This window comes from Heteronotia binoei, chromosome 5, assembly GCF_032191835.1.
Source record: "Heteronotia binoei isolate CCM8104 ecotype False Entrance Well chromosome 5, APGP_CSIRO_Hbin_v1, whole genome shotgun sequence".
Taxonomy (NCBI): Eukaryota; Metazoa; Chordata; class Lepidosauria; order Squamata; family Gekkonidae; genus Heteronotia; species Heteronotia binoei.
Window position 1 is genome coordinate 170,373,453 of NC_083227.1, and position 21,536 is coordinate 170,394,988.

The following is a 21,536-nucleotide window of genomic DNA, read 5'->3' on the forward strand; positions in this document are numbered from 1 at the left end:
TACATTGGAATCCAAGTTTTCTGCTCCTTGAGGTTTTTGTTCTGTACATAGCTATGAGTTAATGTTATCTAGCATATGTCCCACTCCCTGCAAAACTTTAGCCTTCTTATCCCCAGTTATTGGCCTCATACTAGGATGCTTATTTTCAGAACTGTGATTCTAGCTCAGGAGTGGCCAAACTGTGGCTCAGGAGCCACATGTGGTTCTTTCACACATATTGTGTGGCTCTTGAAGCCCCCACTGTCTCATCAGCCAGTGGCTTGGAGAATACATTTAAAGTCAATGTTACTTTCTTTCCACCTCTCTCCCTTCCCTTCCTCCTTCCCCTGTCCATCCATCTTCCTTCCTTCCTTTCTCTCTCCCTCCCTCTCTGGTCTCAAACATCTGACATTCATGACTTGCGGCTCTCAAAACATCTGATATTTATTCTATGTGGCTCTTACATTAAGCAAGTTTGGCCATCCTAGCTCTAGTTGTTTTCCCACTCAGTTCCTGCTCAGTTCTCCAGTGCTTTTACATGAGTAAACACATTGAAAGCTAGAGTCAGTGCTTTTTGATCTGCAGTTTAGAAAGTATGTATATGATGTTCTGCTGTCTCAGGATACAGTCTGGTTCCATAATTAGCCGCCTGTTGTACAAGCTTCCTTTATTGTAATTTTATGCTGAAGCAAAGCTTGCTAAAGCTAAGGGAACATCAGTAAGGGAAAGAAACATGGGATTGTCGGGTGTATGTGATGGGATATTTAGGTACCTTTAGGTACAGAGTTGCATATGTCCCACTGGAAAACAGAAAGCATGTGCACACTGTTAAAAGTAGTTGGACTTGTGAGAAAGTGATGTCATGTTTGGTTTTGATGAAGTCAATAAATTTAAGTACTTCTAGGGAGAAGAGAAGCTGGTTATCAAAGGTGTTTGCAGATTAGTCTTTGGGTCTGAAAGGGTGGAAATATAGGTTAATATAGGGCATGCTACATCTTGATGAACCATGAGATTTGGAGAGGAGTCCTTGGAGAACTCTAGGAGGAGGTGCTAGGATCCTGGGCACTGGCAGATTTGAGAGTTGGGCTTTTTAGTTTTCCTGTAGCAACTTCCAGCTGCATGTTATGGATGCGGTTGATGAAAGTGAAGTAGTTATCCATGGGTAAGATGGAGACAACGGAGATCTGGAGTAGCAGCTTCTGATAAGGCCAAGGCCATATCTTCCTGTTGAAGCAAACACAAATGTTAGTTTTTCTAATTCTTGCTGTGTCCTCATCTAGCCTCAAAAGTTAGGTTCAGAGTGATCCTGATACACCTTACCCTGACATGAGTGAACACAACTTATGTCTGCCTGGATATCAGAGTCCTGATTGCAGAAATTTCATGCAATAAACTTGCTCTAGTTTCCCATTGTTGTCATCACCACCAATTTGGGCAGTTTTGGGGTTTGCACTTCCATTTTGAGGGTTCCTGGCACTCAGCAAACAAAACCTCTCGGTCTTGTGAGCACCAGGGACTGCAGCCTACAGGATCACATCAAATGAAGACTATTTGCCAGTTTATCGACTCATTATTTCCGATACTGATCGGCCTGCGGCAAATAAGCTTCAGCTTTTGCTTGGTGGCTTTGATCTCACCATCACAGCCTCAGTTGTGAAGTTTCATCTGGGAGTGTTTAGATTTAAGATACAAGAGGAGGATTTTAATAAAATTATGTTTTATATTGTGCACTTTGCTGATTCTAAATGTTCATTTTGTAAAATCTGTAAAATCTATATTATTGATGAATTTTCTATTTCATTGCCATGGACTGGAGGCAACTTAGACCAGGGATCTCCGCACCTGGTACTGGTAAGGAAACCTGGGGACTGGCAGGGAGACACTTTAAGATCTCCTGCTATTGTACTCAAGATTTTTGGTGCCTGCATCTGCCCCTGCCAGCCGCAGCACAGTCCATCAGGGCTGAGTGGCTGGACCTGGCCTCAAATTCTAGCACCCCCACCTCAGACTTGGCACGGAAGCAGGCTTGCTGCTACTGCTGGTCTGGAGAAGACTCTGGTCAGGGCGCTCTGCACCCAGGACAGGGACTGGTGAGAGGGCTTGGGGTCTGGTGGGAAACAGGACTGTTGCATGGCCTTTTGAGATCTCCACTTTCCAGCTTCCAGTTTTTGACTCTCCCCCCAGCACAGTCCATCAGGGCTGAGTGCCTGTATCAAGTCTGCAATTCCAGCAGCTCCACTTTGGCAAAAAAAAGCAGGCTTGCTGCTAGCTGGCAGGCTGCCATCAAGAGATGCCGCTTCAGGATGCCACAAGGCTGAGGTCTCTCATTGTTCCCCTGCTTCTGTGGGCCATGCATGGGGGGCCGTGGGGAGATGGGGTCCCAATTAGGTTGATAGGTAGAGGGAGATACAATGCTGGGAGGAGGACTGCCCTGATGAGGAGAACATGGCACAGACAATGAATGGAGCGTGTTGGCAGCTAAGAAATTGGGGGTGGAGGGGAGAATGGACTTCTGCACCCTCTAGAGCTTGACAAGCAGTGTTGGCTGCCAATAAGAGAGTGCCCGTTCTGCTCTATGGGAGCAGAATTATATACTAGAAATAAGTACCATCGTGAAGAAAAATACATTGGGCTCTAGAAAAGGCTCTGGATGAGTGCCCCCTGTTGCTGTCTTCCCACCCACCCAAGCGAAAGTGTTCACTCCCCCCACCACTTCAAGAAGAGCTGTTCTCTGCTATCTGGAGCGCAGTTATAATTCTGTGTGATCTCCAGCTCTCACCTGAAGATTGACAACAGTGGTACCCAGGAGGAAATGACTGATTTGGAGGGTGGAGTCTATGGCATTGTGTCTGTCTGAGGTTCCACCTCCTCACACCCACCCTCTCCAGGCTCCAACCCTCAAATCTCCAGGAATTCCCCAACTGGGAGTTGGCAACAGCTGAGTCACACTGCCTGTCTGGGGGGGGGGGGGGGCTGCTGCTGCACAGGAGCAAGCTGCCAGGCCTAGTTAAGTCATGCCCGTCAGGTGGCATCAAGTCACCCAGAGGGTGCTGCCTGGCCTAGGGTAGCTAACCTCTAGGTGGAGCCTGAAGATCTCCTGGGATCACAACTGAATTCCAGACAACAGATCTCTCTCCCCCTGGAGAAAATAACTGCTTTGGAGGGTAGACTCTATGGCATTGGTTGCCTAGCAACAGCCTCTGGCTAGCAGCTTTCCAAGTGGAGAGGAGGGAAAGGGGGAGTGACAGGAAAGAAGTGGCTGGCTTGACCTCTGGGAAAATGCTGCTGTAGTAGAGTGGCAGCCTTTTTTGAGGCCAGTTGATAGACGACACAGAAAAGTGTCGGAGATGTGTCCATCTCTGAGGTAAGACTGTTTTGGTGGTTTGTTCAATGTTCCCAGGCCTGCAGTTGGTGGAGGACAGGGGAGTCAGCCAATGGGAACCCAGAGGTGGTGACTGATGTGTGATGGACCAATAGTTCGTTGAGTGCACCCATCAGCCAATGGGAGTGCTCCATTTGACCACCACCATAGGGGAATTATCTATAATGACGATATACTGCCAGGTCACACACAGCTGTTTTCAGTCAGCATCAGCATGCCACAAATGAATTAGAGGCAAAGAGACAGAGAGGGAAGGAAGACGTTTCTCCTGTGAACAGTGGAGGTGGGGTGTGAACAGTGGGTTTAGTTTGTGCTGAGGGCTCTAAGGACCTGTTCTGGTTGTGTTGAGATGAGGAGCTTCACTTCACTGGTTCCTTGGCTGAGAATTCCACCCCCCTTGGGCTTTGTTGTGTGATTGCTAGTTCTGTCTGGCTGGGATTGTGTGAAGTGGAGTGGATTCGGGGCTCTGAGCCACCTCTCTCTCTGCTTACCTTAGGCAGAGGAGCTTAGCTGCTAGTTGCCTTGCCAGAACATCTCCCCCTCCCCTTTCATACTTATTTATGAACCCCTCTCCCTGGCAGGGATTGTGCTTGGTACTGGGCTCTGCCTCTGAGGCACTGGTCCTTCTGCTCACATTGAGCAGAGGGGCTTAGCTACTGGACTCAGCTGAGGACCCACACCCTCCTCCTTTGGGATTTGTGATATCTTCCTGGCTGGAGTGGTATCCAGTGGACTCATGGCTCTGAGCCACCCATTTCTCTATTCACACCAAGCAGAGGGGCTCTACCAGCATGTGCCTCTGCCAAAGATCCACCCTCCCACCTAATTGTCAACAACACCCCTCTGTGCCATGAGGGTGAGGGGGGGCAGGAGTACTTGTCATGGGGGGAAGAGGTCCATCCCCCATCTCATAGACTCCTGTCCCTGTGGAACAAGCCTATCTTGCCAGCCCACCAGTGCCTAGCTAGGTGTCAGCAGGAGTCTCGGAGGCAGAGCCTCTTTCCCTCCATGTGTTCTTGGGGGATGGACTCGGAGGCAGAACAGTTATTATTACTAGCAAAGCCACAGCAATAGCTTAATCTGTTTTAAGAGGAGGAATCTGAGAGTGGTGAATAAGGGGCTGGTGGGAAAACATCCAGCCCCTCTACATCCCAAGTCCTTGGGGCTGCTCCCACCTCGAGTTCACCCCGTCAGTCCTCCCAGCCTAGCACCACACCGCAGCAGCTATGCCTCCCACCTACCCCAATTTTGGGTCCAGTTCCAGTCTGTGATTTGGCAACATTTCCACATCCTTCCCAGTGACCTATGTGTGACAGAGTTCCAGGTGCACAATATCCAAAAGCAGAGGTGCTCAGACACCCACCACTTATCATCCTCCACCCACCACAGGTATCTTCAAAGGATGCGCCCAAGTCTAATGTCTCCAGAGCAAAAAGTGGCATCCAGAAGGCAGAAGAAGAGGCCTATTTCCCCTCAGCAGGGAGAATGGGGGAAGAGATAAATCAGGATTTATTTTTGTGTAATCCCTGCATGGTCAGTTTTATGAGCCAAATTCCTTATTGCCACGTACAAGTACAGCTATCCTAACTGCCATCATGTATGTTTGCCTGCATGTATTCCCACTGCATTTTCCTCTGTGGTGTACAGTCTATCCTTAGTAGTTCACTTATCCACATGGTTTATCTGTCTTGCTACATTATTTATGTGTGCATGTACAAACATTGTATTTATATTTGCTATGTTATATCTTAGTTAATTCCTTTATTTTTTATCCCCAGATTTGCTTGAATATGTGCATTCTTTTACATGTACAGGTATGCAGTCATCTTTCAACTACCCTCTAATATGTGCTCCCCCCCAGCTTAAGTTAGTAGCATCTTAGAGTGATTACTACATGTGCATGATCAATTTTCCTCGATTTATATTTGTTGAATGATACAGTGTTCTGATGCCAATCATGATTTAGGGGTCTTAGTGGATCATATGCTGAACATGAGTCAACAGTGTGATGCGGTGGCTAAAAAGGCAAATGCAATTTTGGCCCGTATCAACAGAAGTATAGTGTCCAGACCACGTGATGTGATGGCATCGCTTTACTCTGCTCTGGTAAGACCTCACCTGGAGTATTGTGTTCAGTTCTGGGCACCACATTTTAAGAAGGATATAGACATGCTGGAACGGGTCCAGAGGAGGGCGATGAAGATGGTGAGGGGTCTGGAGACCAAGTCCTATGAGGAAAGGTTGAAGGAGCTTGGCATGTTTAGCCTGGAGAAGAGGTGGCTGAGAGGTGATATGATCACCATCTTCAAGTACTTGAAGGGCTGTCATCTAGAGGATGGTGTGGAATTGTTTTCTGTGGCCCCAGAAGGTAGGACCAGAACCAATGGGTTGAAATTAAATCAAAAGAGTTTCCAGCTCAACATTAGGAAGAACTTCCTGATAGTTAGAGCAATTCCTCAGTGGAACAGGCTTCCTCGGGAGGTGGTGGGCTCTCCTTCCTTGGAGGTTTTTAAACAAAGGCTAGATGGCCATCTGACAGCAATGACGATCCTGTGAATTTAGGGGGAGGTGTTTGTGAGTTTCCTGCATTGTGCAGAGGGTTGGACTAGATGACCTTGGAGGTCCCTTCCAACTCTATGATTCTATGAGCTATGCATATGGGTCAGCAAACACATTGACACAGAAGTTGCCTCGTCTTCTAGCAGGCCTATCAATAATGCAGACTAGGACCATTCTGTGTGTATGGCAGTGATTTAATTATTATCACACTTACTAAAATGGTGTTAATTCATCGAACGGAGCCCATACCCTGTCCCATTTTATTTGCCAGGTCTTTTAAAAGGGTGTGCGATGCTGACATTTATAGTGGGGATTGTGGCTTTGAGCCACAGGGAAAAGTGGGGTATGCATAACTCACTAAATAAATTTACTTATTACATTTATTTATATATAGAATATAATAATTTATATTTTATTATTCATATATTACATGTATACATTTATATGTACTGCCTGTAGAGATGGCGCCTTCTATCCTTCCGGAATACAGAGCAGCTGACACGATTCCAGGAGATCTCTTGTTCAGGCCCTGAGTAGCCTTTGACCTGCACAGCTTTAGCAGGAGTTCTGCCTCAGGGCCTTCCAACCACAATAAATTTTCTCAGATTGGGAGGAACAATAATTTAGTCAACAACACTACTGCCTAATCTGAAACTAAATGTGTACTCCCCCAGCAAGTCACGTGGTATAGACCCATTTAATATAGATCTGTTAGAGGAGATACAAAAGTTTGCCATGAATACTCCCACTGCATTAACATGGGGGTCTTTGGAGTTACTTGGAAAAATCAAGAATTCAGGGAGGGAATCGTGCAGGTCAAGACCCAGGGATTAACATAACGCGTAATTATCTTTACCTATTCTAGCATTAAAGTCGCCCATTATTATAAATTCCTGCTCAAGGTTCTCAATATACATGCTGAAACTGTTCCATTGTGCTAAAAGGTCCCCTCTATTAGACAAGGGGGGGGTAGATATACATTAACGTTAGGGTCAACAGTTGAAGCGCCTGAGTCAGTGAAGAGCAGGGGGTCAGAGAAATAGTTTCTGCTTTAACCTGGTAAGAGATTAAGCACCATAGGCCTGCTCTACAGTGGCCCATTTGCTTAAACTTAACTGCTGGCATGGAATAGGACTTATAACTGTATTTCATACTGTATTTCACTCTGAGCCCAACCTTCCAACCATGCTATGGAGTAAACTGCAGTGTGTGTGGCTGTGTAGTGCTGCAATCAAACAAACAGCCTAGCTGTATGATCCAGGACGCTGAGCCTAGGAGCAGAAAGATCGTATTTCAATCCAGAGGAAGGCAATAGACGTCCCGACGGCTAGAATATATCCCCCCCCCTCTTAGAATGCATTTCAGGCAAGGGGACGTTGCTCTGAGATCTATGCAAGGTGGAGACTGCTACCCGAAACCGGATATTTTCAATCACCAGTATAGATTTGCTTCTTTAAGATGGTCAAGTCCGAAATGGCCAGAGAAGAATACTGTTGGCTGAGCCACACTTTTGGACTGGCTTGATATTTATCTATTTGTTAAGAGCAACCTGCTTTTGTACTGATTACTGCACTATGTTATACTGTTTGTAGTATTACTTGTTAGTAGAATTTTTCCTTGTTTGAGTGAGCTTTGTTATTTTACATATTGTTTTCAATTACAGATGTCATATACTTTAGAGTGTTGTTAAATATTTAAGTCTTTTATTACCCTGGGGCTTTTCGTGTATTTTATAGCTGTACGATCCAGGCATGGTGGTCCCGTCACTCTCAGCTGGTAGCTTTTAGTTTTAACTTTTTTGGAGAAATTATTTCCATGGTTTGGTTTCTGTATGCAGAGGAGGGAAGCAATTCATTGTGAGTGTGAAGAAATTAATATGCAGATATTTCACCAGATTTTTTAAAACAACTGTTTTCTAGAGTAGGAATCAGGATGTTGGATTTATGATATTATTGTACAAAGAAAGTGAAAAAAAAATCCCTCTTGTTGGGAATAGATTCCAGTTGCCAAGAAGGGAGAAATTGATCACAAATTCTTGTTCATAGTGCTGGAAGTAGCCTAAAGCTCTTCCAGTCAGTGCAGTGGCATATCTAAAAAAGCAACTCTGTCACCCAGTTCATAGCAAGAAGTGTACTTGCAAGATTTTACTTCTCTTTTTAGAGGCCGTCATATTTTGTTTCTAGGAAAAGTTAGTGTAATCTGGGAAGTGCCCATTACAGCATTTAGCTGTTTTAATGTCATTCGTCTTAGGCATTTGCCAATGCTTGTGACATTTGCCAGATGGGGAAAATTAATTGCATCTTTGAAACTGGAGGTTGCCATGGTAGGAAAGCTAATTTTGCATTCTCAATCTAAATTAAAGGGTTGAAAAATATTGGAATTATCAGATGCTCATATGAATGTGCCCACAGGTCTCATAGGGTTGCACTGGCACAGGAAACTTGGTATATCTGAATAATGGGAAGTTTGTGCCACACCAGAGTTCCATGCATGGTCTGATAGGTAGGCACAAGAAAATCCTATATGTACAGACTTCTGGAAATTTGCTGGATTGGAACAATGTTTAGTTAGCTTTTCAGGGTGGGATTTGTGGCTTTGGGGGTAATTTAAAGGTTATTTTCCCCTTTGGTGTCCTTTTTAGTGTTCTGGTATTTGCTTATTCTGGCAGCTTTTATTCCATTCAAATTTCAGTAAAGAATCTGAGCATACATTCCGCCCCTCAAAAGAATCTTATACTTGCTATGTTTCATACATGCACATATATCACACAAAATACCATACAGGAAGAAAGAAATTGTGAGGCTGATTAGGAATAGAGGGGTCTGAGCACACATCCCATAATTGTTACCCTTCTAAAGCAGCTTTCCATTAGAACTTTTTCTCCACACGCAAGATGAACATGTCCCTAAACATCCCAGGCCCATAGCTAGGGGGCCCCTCAGGGCCCAGCCCCCAACTTCCTGCCAAGGCCCCCCCGACTTCCTATCCAGCTCAGGCTCCCCGACTTCCCATTGGGGAGGGAGGGAGAGCGGGTGATGGTGTGGGCAAAAGGTGTGCAGGTGGTGTTGGCTGAGGGGCAGTGGGGCAACCAGGAGAGCATGGGGCTGCCCTTGCTTGCCAGCCAGCCATGGCTCCCTGCTGGGCAATGTGCTTTCTGCTGTGGCTGGGCACTTGGACCCTGGTGGGGGTGGCCATGCTGCACTTCTCACCACCAGTGTGGAATCATTGCAGGGGCTGGCCAGGCACACCTTGGTGGTGCTTGAAGGCAAGGGGCGGGCTCACAGTGTGGCTGAGCCAGCAGCAGCAACAGCAGGAGGGGAAGAAGCAACATCACCACTGCCAAGGAAAAGCGGCAGCCTCTGGAAGGGTGTGCTGCTCCAGATGCTGCTGGCTGCCAAGCTGAGCTCTGCCTGTGGGAGCAGCCGGAAGGAGGAGAGCCACTACGTCTTCTTCCTGGAGCCTGTCTGCTTGAGCAATACCATCAGTGGCAGCGGCAGTGGCAGTGGCTCTCCCTCCCTCCTGCCGCAACTCTTCTGGCCATCTTGCCTGTGCCTGGAGATGGGCAAGGATCCTGAGCAGGAGGCTGGCAGGCAAGAGTGGAGACTGCAGTGCCCAGCAGCCCCTTCTGTCCTGTTCTCTCCCTTCCTGGGCTCAGCAGGATTCCTGGAGGAGAAGCTGCCTGTGTGCAGGATGGCAGCTGCAGCAGTGTATTCTTATGTAATTTTTATTTTTTGTGACCTCAGTGCACATGTCTGGGGCTTTTGAGGTGGGCCATCACTTTCCCCAGTGCCCCCCCCCCCCTGAAAATTTCCTGGCTATAGGAGTGAGATGGAGAAATTAACAAGAATTTTAAGAGACTATGGGTGTTTTCGCACTGACCTTTTACTGGCGCAACCACCCTCCTCACGCCGGCGGATCTGCAGGGATTTCGCACCAGAAGCGCCGGCGCAGCCAAAAGAGCCGGCTACTTCCGTCGCGAAACCAGCTCAAACGTTTTCCTGCTTCTTGGCGGTTTCCGTTTGAGCTGGTTTCGGGACGGAAGTTGCCGGCTCTTTTGGCTGCGCCGGCGCTTCTGGTGCGAAATCCCTGCAGATCAGCCGGCGTGAGGAGGGTGGTCGCGCCAGTAAAAGGTCAGTGCGAAATCAGCCTATGATTTGGTAGTGTTTAAGAGGGAATGGAAGAAATTTAGAGGATATATAGAAAAAGAGTGGAATTTGAAAGGACATTGGGCAATTTTTTGACCATGAATTTAAGAAAAAGGGAAAATTGAACTTTGATGGGTTAAGGGTACCTTTATAAGTGAACTTAAGTATATAACATCGGCGGAAGTCTAGTAAAGGAGGGAGGGGGGATTAGAAAAATATCATATGGGTTAGGGATTGTAACGATATAATTTGACATTGTTACCATATGCTATTAATAAATTGTTTTAAATGAAAATTTCCTGGCTATGGGCCTGAAACAGTCTTATTGTTTGCAGGCAGATGAAAAGTGAGAGCTGGGGAAAGGGCCTAAGAGGTAAAGAAGCCAAATGAGAAGTATGTGAAGAAAATGTACTATTTCCTATGCTTTTCTGTGTGTCCCACGAATGAGAGATATGGAATAGGAATGAGCATAAAGTGGCTCGTGAGCCAAAATTTGGGCCAAACTTGAGCTGGTTTGGAGGTCAGGAACTAATGTTTAGGAAAGGTGTATTCCCTGAACATTTACTGGACTTTTGGCCAATTCAGCTGTTTGGGGCCAGCCATTTGAACTTAACAGCTGAACTGCACAGGGTCTGGCAGCCATTTGACCCTTCCGTTTTTGCTCCCTGCCTCTTTGAAGGGGGGAGCAAAACCAAAAGGTTAAGTGAAGCCCCTTCCCAGGTAATCTTCACCCCCTATCTCTTGGCCAAGCCTTACTGTGGTCGGGAGAAAGGGGGAAAGGAAGTCGTTTCCATAGCAAGCCCCCCTCCACTTTCTCATGGCCATGGCATGCCAGAACCAGGAGACAGGTGGGAGGGAAATCCCTTCCAAGGTGATCCCACCTGGCTGGGAGGAAGAGGGAACTGAACTTGTTGGACTGGTTCGGTTTGGATTGTGGTTCAGTCTGTGGGCTGCCCTGAACCCCACTTTTGTTCCCATCTCTAATACTGAACAAGGTTTACACAGAGATATATAGAGAGAAATCCCGTTATTGTGCAGTAATGTTTAACTCTGTTTACCTCCAGAGTAGTTCATTCTCCATATCTTTATGTACCTGCCATTTTTATTCCAACATGCATCAACAATGGTATGATCTTTCCCCTCAAAAGTAAATTATATGATAAACTAACAAAGCTCTCTCCCTGATTCGTTCTGTCTTCATTTACAGTCCTTCTGTCAGATACCTGAGATTACCAGAACTCATGGTCATAACAGTAAAAATCTACCTCAGGTGATGTAGGTTCTCTAGCATCTGTAACCCAAAGTATATGGGAAGCACAAGCTTTTTCAGGTGAAAGTTTTTGGTCAGTGACAGAGCACTTGCTTTGCCTGCAGAAGAAGCAGTCTTGACTTTTCCTGTTAAAGGATCGGATAGCAGGTGATGTGAAATGCTTCTGCTCTGTGGAGGCATCACCAGTCACAGTAGAAAATACTGAGCTAGAACAGAATTTTCTCAGATGGCATTCTAGGGACCCAAGGGGTCCACAAGGACATATTGAACATATTGAACATATGAAGCTGCCTTATACTGAATCAGACCCTTGGTCCATCAAAGTCAGTATTGTCTTCTCAGACTGGCAGCGGCTCTCCAGGGTCTCAAGTTGAAGTTTTTCACACCTATTTGCCTGGACCCTTTTGGGAGATGCCAGGGATTGAACCTGTGACCTTCGGCTTCCCAAGCAGATGCTCTACCACTGAGCCACCGTCCCTGAAGGATATTCAGTGGAGTCCATGAATCCTTTGTAAGGTCAGAAGGTAAGTTCCTTTCATATCCACCCAGATCATTTGAAAATGGAGCCTTTTCAGTTTTCTAGAAAATAGAGGTAAGATCTCTTGGAAAGCAGATAAAGTTGGTTTGTCTTTTTCTGAAGGCTTGCCATGGACTTTGAAAGGGGGCTGTCCAGTGCATGGTGGGTTCTGGTGAAGGAAGAGGGAAGAGGTGTGTGTGCACATGTGTGTGTGAATAACTTTGAAATGGGGGGGGGGGGATCATGGCATTGCTAAAGCTATGGGTCTAGATGGACCAGTTTTCTGACTTGGTATAGGGAAGTTTCATATATATGAGGTACATGAAATTGATAACTATTCAAATTTAATAGTAAGATACACTTCCAATTGCAGCAGACTAATACTGCTTTTTATGTTTCTCTGCCACTAAGATTGCCTTCTTAACTTCACCCTTAGACACTTTTTACTTTTTATACATGTCTATGGAAGTCCATTGCCAGGAGTTGTACAGTACAATAAACCAATCTTACAAGCTTAGATGCTGACACGTGTCCTCAACTTACCCCATGCATGCATGCAAGAACACAGATTTCGACCGTTTTATATTTAAAACGTACAGATGCTGGGTCAAGGATCTACAATTCATGCAGGTGCATGGTCATTGCTGGGAACTGCGAGCATTAGCAGGAGGTGCTGCAGGTGCTATTATGATCTTAGAATTCCATTCCCTCTAAACAGAACTGGATTTCAGCCAAAAAGGAGAAAAGGGATTTGAGAGACAGACCATAAATCAATACAGCCTTTTGTGACTGTATCAAACCACCTCTTAGCAACAGAGCCTATGGCTATAGAGTGGCGGGTATATGGGCCAAGCTAAATATTTATGAGGGTGATTCACAATGCCATAAACAGATGTATGTCTTCCTAAGCCCATTAACTTCTAAGTGGACTAGAAGGGAGTAACTGTTCTTAGGATGGTAGTGGGGGAGTCTCAATGGTTTGTGTTTACTTTGAGTGCATTGGGGAAAGTGTGGATAATGTTGGTTTTTTCCCCCAGTCAGAACTAACAGCAACTTTGCATGTATATGATTTATATTGCATCCTGAGAAGAATTATGCCCTTCTAACCCACTGACTTCAATGGCTTTAGAAGGGTGTAACTCTGTTTAGGATTACACTGACAACCTGGAAAGGCAGCACGAAGGAACGTTGGGTACTTTCTTACCCATTATTACTGCTATGATAAAATTTGGAACCCCATGCAGCTAGTTTAAAAATACAAATAAAGGTCTGGAGAAATTCAGTTACATAAGCAGCTAACAAACATTTCAGGGATATTTTAGGGGATGGTTCAGTGGTAGAGCATCTGTTTTACAAGCTGAGGGTCCAAGGTACAATCCCTAGCATCTCCTACTAAAAGGAACTGGAACAAGATCTTCATCTAAGACCCTGAAGAGCTGGTCAGGTCAGAATAGGTCACACTGATCTTGATAGACTAAGACCATTTTCGCACACAGCTTACCACGTTCCTGTTCTCTCTGCAGCGTCTGTCAGATTTCCCATTATCTGTGCCGGAGTTACAGGAAGTGCCGCGGCTTTTGCGTAGCAAACATAAACTGGGTTTTAGCTGGACGAGGAGATGGAAATCTCAGAAGGAGGAGGAGGAACTCTCAGAAAGGTTCAGGAGCTGTGCTCCTGTCAGTTCCCACTGAATCCGAGGCCTGTCAGCCTCACTATAGGGCACTTCCATGTGTGCTGTTTGGGAGCAGATTGTTCCAGCATTTCTGATTTCACAGTTCTGACATGTGAGATGTTAGCCCACATTGCTTTTTGGCTAACGCAGACCAGCACTGGACCAGGATGGGCTGTTTGTTCTGTATGCCTGGCTTCCAGTGGCAAGTATAGCGGATCTTCTGGGGATGTAGATATCTCTCTTTTCCAATAATATTTTCAGTTATGTCTTCTGCACCCTGTAATCTGGACATAATATGCCATGAGTATATGCGTCTGCCATGCCTTTCTCACGGACAGATCAAGATAGATGAAGAAAAATATAAAACCTTTAAAACTAGAGAACACATTAGTATTCCTTCTCCACACCTTTCTTACTGTTATGAATACATACGATTAACCTATGTAGTGTAAGGAGTTGTAACATGAATTTGGGCTGCAAGTGGGGAGGTATGTGTGATCAGAATTAATTGTGGCAAGCAGAGTCGATGTGTATTCTGATTGCTTCACTGGTATGATTCACTTCATAATTAAGAAAAGAAACTGGGTGTACTAGACATGTATACTGAGAAGGATGTGTCCTGAAGGGCATTGGTCATTTGTATCAGAAACACACTTCCGTTCAAGTACTGAAATGTAGTATGAGTTCATCAGTGCATTGAAGATAAAGTGAGGATTCTAAGAGCATTCTATGATGTTAAAATGTGGTTTATCAAAATGCTTTCCCCACTGTGTGTGTGCAAAAAACCCCCAATATATTCTTCCTTAGTACAACTTCATATCACACTTAGCAGCAGCAGTGGTTTCATGTTCCTGTGGCATAGCTCCCCTAGTTCTAAGGTTCATCTACTAAGGAAACTGACAAGGAAGAAACCAATTTTGCTTTTATTGGAATGGCAGGACTTGTACAGAGAATGAGTGGGGCACGTTTCTGCAGAAAGGGGGTGTTTGGGGCCAGTGGCAGTGCGCTATGCTTGGTGGCGGCATCGGCTGGTGTCTTTCTGTTTGTCTGCTGTTTTCCCTGACCAGGGCTGAGGAGATACTCATTTCTGCAAAGAAGAAGATACCATGGCGGTAGTGTAGTGAAGGTGGGACCTTCTCTCACCACTCTCCATGGAGTTTCAATATTAAACACAGATACAAGTAAGACACATACGGATTGAACACAGTTTGAATAAAGCTCCCAAGAGGCTGAGAGGGTGTAGTGTGTTCCTTGGCTATATTTGCCTGCTGTAACATTGCTTTTTGTTACATGTCAGTGATGTCAGTCTTTTGAGACATGTGTTCTAAGTATTTTACCAAGGGAACTTGCCAACATAACTTTGCCCTTGTAAAAGTCTTCGGGGTACATCTATCAGTGCCCTGTTCCTCCCAGTGCTGAATTTACCTACCCAGAACCTCTCACTATGTCTCATATCTGCTGCTGGAAATTCTGGTTACCCATGCCAGACTAGAATATCATTCTTGATAGTTAATTACACTAGGCTGATTCGCTCGCCAACACCATATGGGTTGGGTTGGGACCCTCAGGTATGTCATGGAACCTCCACCGGAACTCCTACAGAAGTACTGATTTCCATTGCATTTTGGAAGGTTCATGTTGCTAGTGCACATGCATAGAGAGCAAGAGTGTCCCGCCTCCTAACTCCCTTTGCACACCCCCCCCCCCAAGGAGCAGCAGGATGAAGTGAGGTCACTCAGGAAGAGGGGATTTCTTAATGGCTCTGTAAAGGTAAACAAAAAGGTAGTCCCCTGTGCAAGCACCAGTTGTTTTCAGCTCTGGGGTGATGTTGCTTTCACAACGTTTTCACGGCAGACTTTTTACAGGGCGGTTTTCTGGGTACCAAGCTGGGTACTCATTTTACCGACCTCAGAAGGATGGAAGGCTGAGTCAAACTGGAGCCAGCTGCCTGAACCAGCGCCAGTTTGGTGTAGCGGTTAAGTGTGCGGACTCTTATCTGGGAGAACCGGGTTTGATTCCCCACTCCTCCACTTGCCCCTGCTGGAATGGCCTTGGGTCAGCCGTAGCTCTGGCAGAGGTTGTCCTTGAAAGGGCAGCTGCTGTGAGAGCCCTCTCCAGCCCCACCCACCTCACAGGATGTCTGTTGTGGGGGAGGAAGGGAAAGGAGATTGTGAGCCGCTCTGAGACTCTTCGGAGTGGAGGGCAGGATATAAATCCAATATCATCATCTACCTCACAGGGTGTCTGTTGTGTGGGAGAGGAAGGGAAAGGAGATTGTGAGCCGCTCTGAGACTCTTCGGAGTGGAGGGCGGGATATAAATCCAATATCTTCATCTACCTCACAGGGTGTCTGTTGTGGGGGGGAAGGTAAAGGAGATTGTGAGCCGCTCTGAGACTCTTCGGAGTGGAGGGCAGGATATAAATCCAATATCTTCATCTACCTCACAGGGTGTCTGTTGTGGGGGGGAAGGTAAAGGAGATTGTGAGCCGCTCTGAGACTCTTCGGAGTGGAGGGCGGGATATAAATCCAATATCTTGTTCTGCTGCTGGGATCAAACTCAGGTCATGAGCAGAGGGCTCCGACTGCAGTACTGCAGCTTTACCACTCTGTGCCATTGGGCTCTGTAGCTTTTTCCTAACTGTAGTATGCCTCCTGGGGCCTGGCTTCTGTTTCCCATCCCCAGAAATTTTGATGTGTAGTTTGTGGCCCTGGCCTAGACCCTAGTGAGGTCATAATTCTGTGTCCCCTCTTCTTGGCACATAATTTTGATACCTGTGTCTCCTTCTCATGTTCTGGCAACTCAGCTGGGTTCCAAGTCTGCAGTGGGTGAAGATTAGTATTTTAGGTAAATCTGCTACAGTGCACTTTACATGTGAGTACTTCAAGTCCAGCATGCTGAACTGCCATCAAAGCTTCTGAAACTCTTGGAGTGATCATCAAAATGGTGCTGCAAAGAAGATAGCGACAGGCCTCAACTTCAGTGCATTCTCCCTCCCTTGAAACCTCCTGCAGTGGTAAGACTTGGAGGCTAAATTCTGTCAGCTGAGCCTCAACCAGAAACACCAGTACTGCCTCCCTCCTCCATCATCTGCAGAGGGCCACAGAGGGTGTGAAGAGCACTTCAGTCTGATTACATCCTTTCTAAGTGTGTGTTTATTGAATCTGCTATTGTGATACATTGTCTTCCATAACTGTGCTATTGGGGATGGGGTGAAGGAAATCTCTGTGGCGGCAGGCACAACTGAATGCAACTGCCATCCGGTGAAGAAGATGAGGTCAACTAGTGACTTGTACTTCGTAGCCTATAGTTTAACATGCCTGCAAGAAAAGGGGTGTGTGCTATCCAAACCTTCCAAATGGGACTGCTTACCCTAGCATAGGTAAATAATGACTTCTTCTAGTATTGCCTTTTCTAGAGGCTTGGCTCACCTGCAGCACTGAAAACACAGCCACCCAGGCTGGTGCTGCTGCTTGGTGGCTGTCCCACCCGTGTTGAGATACGAGGGAAAGGCTGGGCTTGCCCTTTGGCTCTGTGCCTCTCTTCCCCAGAGTTAGCTCCTAATCTCTGTTTGGTGCAGACTCTTAACATTTCAGTTCCATTCTGTTAACTCCAGGGAATATACCTAGATTTGCAAGAGCTTCAGAGCACCCAGAAATGGCTCTTTCCCTCTCTTTGCATCCCTGCCACAAAGTCAACTAGTCTAAGATTTTTAAAAGGTATGCTAGCCAGGATCAGCCTCTTGTGGACATGACAGGACACAGCACAGACATGGCCTCATGTAGATCCAGTCAGAAAACACAAGAGAAAAACAGAGTTAATCAGTTGAATAATGAGGATAGTATTACAAGAACATACATAACAGAGCAAGGTTAGTGACAGCATATCCAAGTAATAAACTTGGAACAAACACCTCCCCAGGACTGAACAGGGATATTGTTTTTTTATCTCATTACAGATGCTAAACCCACTCTCAGTGAGTATAGCTATACATCCACAGTATTTCAATGTGTGTCTCTTTTAGAACAGTGTATCAGAATGATTTTTTGTATTGACATACTCAAAATAGGGATATTGGCTGTATATCTCATCACATATGCTTAACCCATTTTCACTATATTTTATTGTATTCCTTTTTCCTTTGGCAAACTAGAATTATTTTTACATGTTAAAAAGTAAATTAGGTGGACAAGAACATCACTATCCAATGTATTTCTCTTTTAGCTGTATTGACACACTCAAACAGGGACTTGGTTGCTTATCCCATTACATATATTGAACCCATCTCCCATTGTCACTGACAGACAATCTCACATTCTGACATACTACTGACTTGTTGCTTTCGCATGCTCATGCTACTCAGATCAAAGGTTTGCTCTATTTGTTAATTTTACTGCATATTGCTGTTTTGTTGCTTTCGCATGCTCATGCTACTCAGATCAAAGGTTTGCTCAATTTGTTAATTTTACTATTTTGTCATTGTACCATTTTACATTCTAAACCACTGCCTACCAGATAATTTCACTTTACTGTCATTGGTTCTTAAATCTGTACCATGTTGCATTCTGGGCCACTGCCTACCAGCTATGTATGGCTCTGCTCCCTGTGCTGGATTCCTTGTCTGATGAAGTGTGCTTAAGAGCACATGAAAGCTTACGTTCTAAATAAAAATTGGTTGGTCTTAAAGGTGCAACTTGACTCCTGCTTTGTTCAAGTATTTTAAAAGAGACCCAACGGGCAAAGTTAATATTTGCATCATGGTAGTGTTAACAAGGTCACAGGAAACAGACATAGTGCGTTTGTGTGAAGAGGAGACCTGGTTAAGGCAAAAGTGCTCAGTTCTGCAGAGTGTCTCTTCATGACTCAAAGGCTCAGCTCCTCCCTCTATCATGGAAGGAAGTTGTAGTAGACTGGGATCTTTGCCCAGGAAGGGTGGAATAATATCACGGAGACAACAGATGAAGATACCCTAAAAATTTAAAGAGTAGAAGCCCTGAGGGACTGGTCAGTATACAAAGAGTAGTCAAGATACCTGCTTTTGTTTTACAGCTCTGGAAGATGAGAAGATTCAGAGAGAAAGAAAAACTAAGTGAAAAAATGTAACAATCCTCAGCAACCTTCCATTGGTAGCTGGCAGTGACCATTCCCGGCTCTCTTCTGTATGTATGTGTAGGATACAGGCAGGTGGAAATGTGGGTCCATATTACAATTGGATGGATATAAATAGAACTGAAGCAATTCTGAGAATACGTGAATATGTGAGTGTGAGGACTTTTTAAAAGAGATCACACTAAGTGGAACACATGAGCTTTTTTCTTGAGCTGTTTGTGCCTCACGCAATTGCTATTGAGGCAGAAGAGAATTTAGATTTAAAAAGAAATGTACATTGCAGTCAGCGCAGATTATACATGAATTTTAGGTGCTAATTTAAAAGGAAGCTGATTTGAGGTCTTGACCTATACATTATGTTGGAAATATGTGATCAGCGCATGTGTATGTGCGTGTGCATTAGCTTTTAATCTCTGGGCCATTTTGCTGATTGAAACCACCTCTCACTTTAGGCAGCAATTAATCTGGCAGGGAAAGTAGACAGGCAACCTGTCTTGCATATAAAAATGTCCCATGACTAGGGATGGGGATGAACTAGAAAATGTGGCTTGGTTCACGGTTCATGATGTGCCAGCCCTGTTTACGAACCATGGAGTGTTACAAATTCTTAGCCACCTCATGAACTGCTTTGGTTCATGAGGTTTATGAGGCAGTAGAACAGCCTCCAGGCATACTAGAGATACCAGATCCGCAGGGGTTCTCCCAGCTTACTCTCCTCTCCTCAAGTTTGGTGAGGATTGGATTCACAGGGTCTGAGCTATGGCCCCTTAAAGAAAGTACCCCGCCTGCCATTTTCCCTAGAAAGCACTTTCCTGCAGGCACCTTCTTTTGGGAGGGGGGATTCTACTCTTTAAATTCTTAGGGTAACTTGGACCCCATAAATTCAACCCTCACCAAACTTGGAGAGCAGGTAGAGGAGAGTTACCTGAGATCTCCTGTAAATTTGTCACCTCTGATTTGCAAAAGATCTGTTCTATTCTATACACTCCTGAACAGGGTTTTTTTTTTCTGCTGGAGCCCACAGGAGTGGAGCTCTGCCTGGGCTGGTCAGGGCTCCAGCTGGCCCGACCCGCCATGTATAAAGAGATCCTGTGTAAGGGATAAATGTAAAGTTCTGCATTTAGGTAGGAAAAATCCAATGCAGGGTTATAGAATGGGGGAGACTTGTCTTAGCAGTAGTATGTGCAAAAAGGATCTAGGGATCTTAGAGGATTATACGCTGAACGTGAGTCAACAGTGTGATGTGGTGGCTAAAAAGGCAAATGCAATTTTGGGCTGTATCAACAGAAGTATAGTGTCCAGATCACGTGATGTGATGGAATCGCTTTACTCTACTCTGGTAAGACCTCATCTGGAGTATTGTGTTCAGTTTTGGGCACCACAATTTAAGAAGGATATAGACAAGCTGGAACGGGTCCAGAGGAGGGCAACGAAGATGGTGAGGGGTCTGGAGACAAAGTCCTATGAAGAAAGGTTGGTGGAGCTTGGTATGTTTAGCCTGGAGAGGAAGCGGCTGAGAGGTGATATGATCACCATCTTCAAGTACTTGAAGGGCTATCATCTAGAGGATGGTGTGGAATTGTTTTCTGTGACCCCAGAAGGTAGTGTTGGAAATACATATCTGTTTTGTAAGTACTTTGCAATGTTATAAAGTTCCAGACATTATAGGGTTAACACTGTGCCTCATTCCTTATTGTCTGCATGACCTGGGAAGAAGATACTGACTGCTGTCAATCAAGGTCTAGACGTGGGAAAACCTGTTTTGTTTGTTTGGTCAGCTAGTCAGGTGACTTCCTTTGTCCAGGCAGAGAGGTCAAGAAGAAGGAGGAAGTAGTCTCCATTAAGCACATGATCTTCTAGTGTAAGCATGTAGTTCTATAGTGCTTATTATTTTCACCTCCCAATACCCTTTCCCTGTAGAAATAAATGTTTTTGCTTTTTCATGTTAAATGCCTCTTAATGATTATTTGATCCAGTGATCCATCACACTGTTTGAGATAAAGAAATAGAATTTCAAACAGAATTCCTGAACAAAACTGGTAGCATGGACGGGTTTTTTTTTTTAAACTCTAAATGATTTTAATTTGCATCGCCTTTGAGAGCATTTGGAAAGCAAAAGCTGCAATGCTGTTCAGTCAAGCCTCAGTTTTTAAAATGATGTGTTTTTTCTCTTGCCATTACTGAGAGCATTCTGACTTAAATGTGCTTTGAATTCAGATTGTCTCGATCTGGAAACGCTGCTACTTTTGTCTAAAAGCCTCAGATGTGCTAGAAAGAGAATTTTTGGAGCCTTTTAACCCTTATTCTGTGGATTACACCGGAGACCTTGGAATAGCCTTGCTGCAACCATGCATGCGCATTCAGCTGCCTTTTCTCTCCATTGAGGAAGGAAGGATCTTTAACCCTGCCCTGCCTGATTGCTGTGAAAAATGTCGAACCCAGAGAGAGGAGCCACTGGATCTTCTGTTTTCACGTCTTCAGGAACAGCCACTGCAAATCTTGGTTTTGGTACCGTGAGTAACCTACCAGTGATAGGATTTAGTACCCTGAAGTTAACTAAGAATAATTTCTCATTCTGGCTCTCGCTCCTAACCCAAAGACTTGAGATTTATGGAGCTGAATGAGTTTTGTCTGAAAATCCCCCTGAGAATGAGCAAGAAAAATCAAATTTTAAAAGGCTAGATGGTTTTGCAAAAACTCTCATTTTAGAGTCTATTGAGGCATATGAAATTCCTGAATTGCACACTCTTAAAACTGCAAAAAAAAAAAAAGTTTGAATTCCTTAAAGATAAATATAACAAAACTCCCATAAGCACTATTCATGATTTAAAGGGCAAAATATTTGGTTTTCAAGTGCAAGAAGGGGAGAATGTGATTAAACGTCTGAAGGAATTTATGTGCATG

The 21,536-nt window shown here is 45.0% G+C and overlaps 1 protein-coding gene across 2 annotated transcripts in view; it reads right to left on the reverse strand.

Moving 5' to 3' along the window:
* Nucleotides 1-984: 984 nt before the first annotated feature.
* PCP2 (Purkinje cell protein 2) overlaps nt 985-21,536 on the reverse strand; it is a 55,259-nt gene continuing 34,707 nt past the window's right edge. The window contains exon 4 of one of the 2 annotated variants that reach the window (XM_060238352.1): nt 985-1,203. In XM_060238352.1, coding sequence (XP_060094335.1) covers nt 1,132-1,203 — 72 coding nt within the window. In that variant the 3' untranslated portion in view covers nt 985-1,131. Of the gene's footprint in view, nt 1,204-14,480; nt 14,612-21,536 lie in introns of those variants that run through there. The other variant, XM_060238353.1, reaches the window with a different exon arrangement.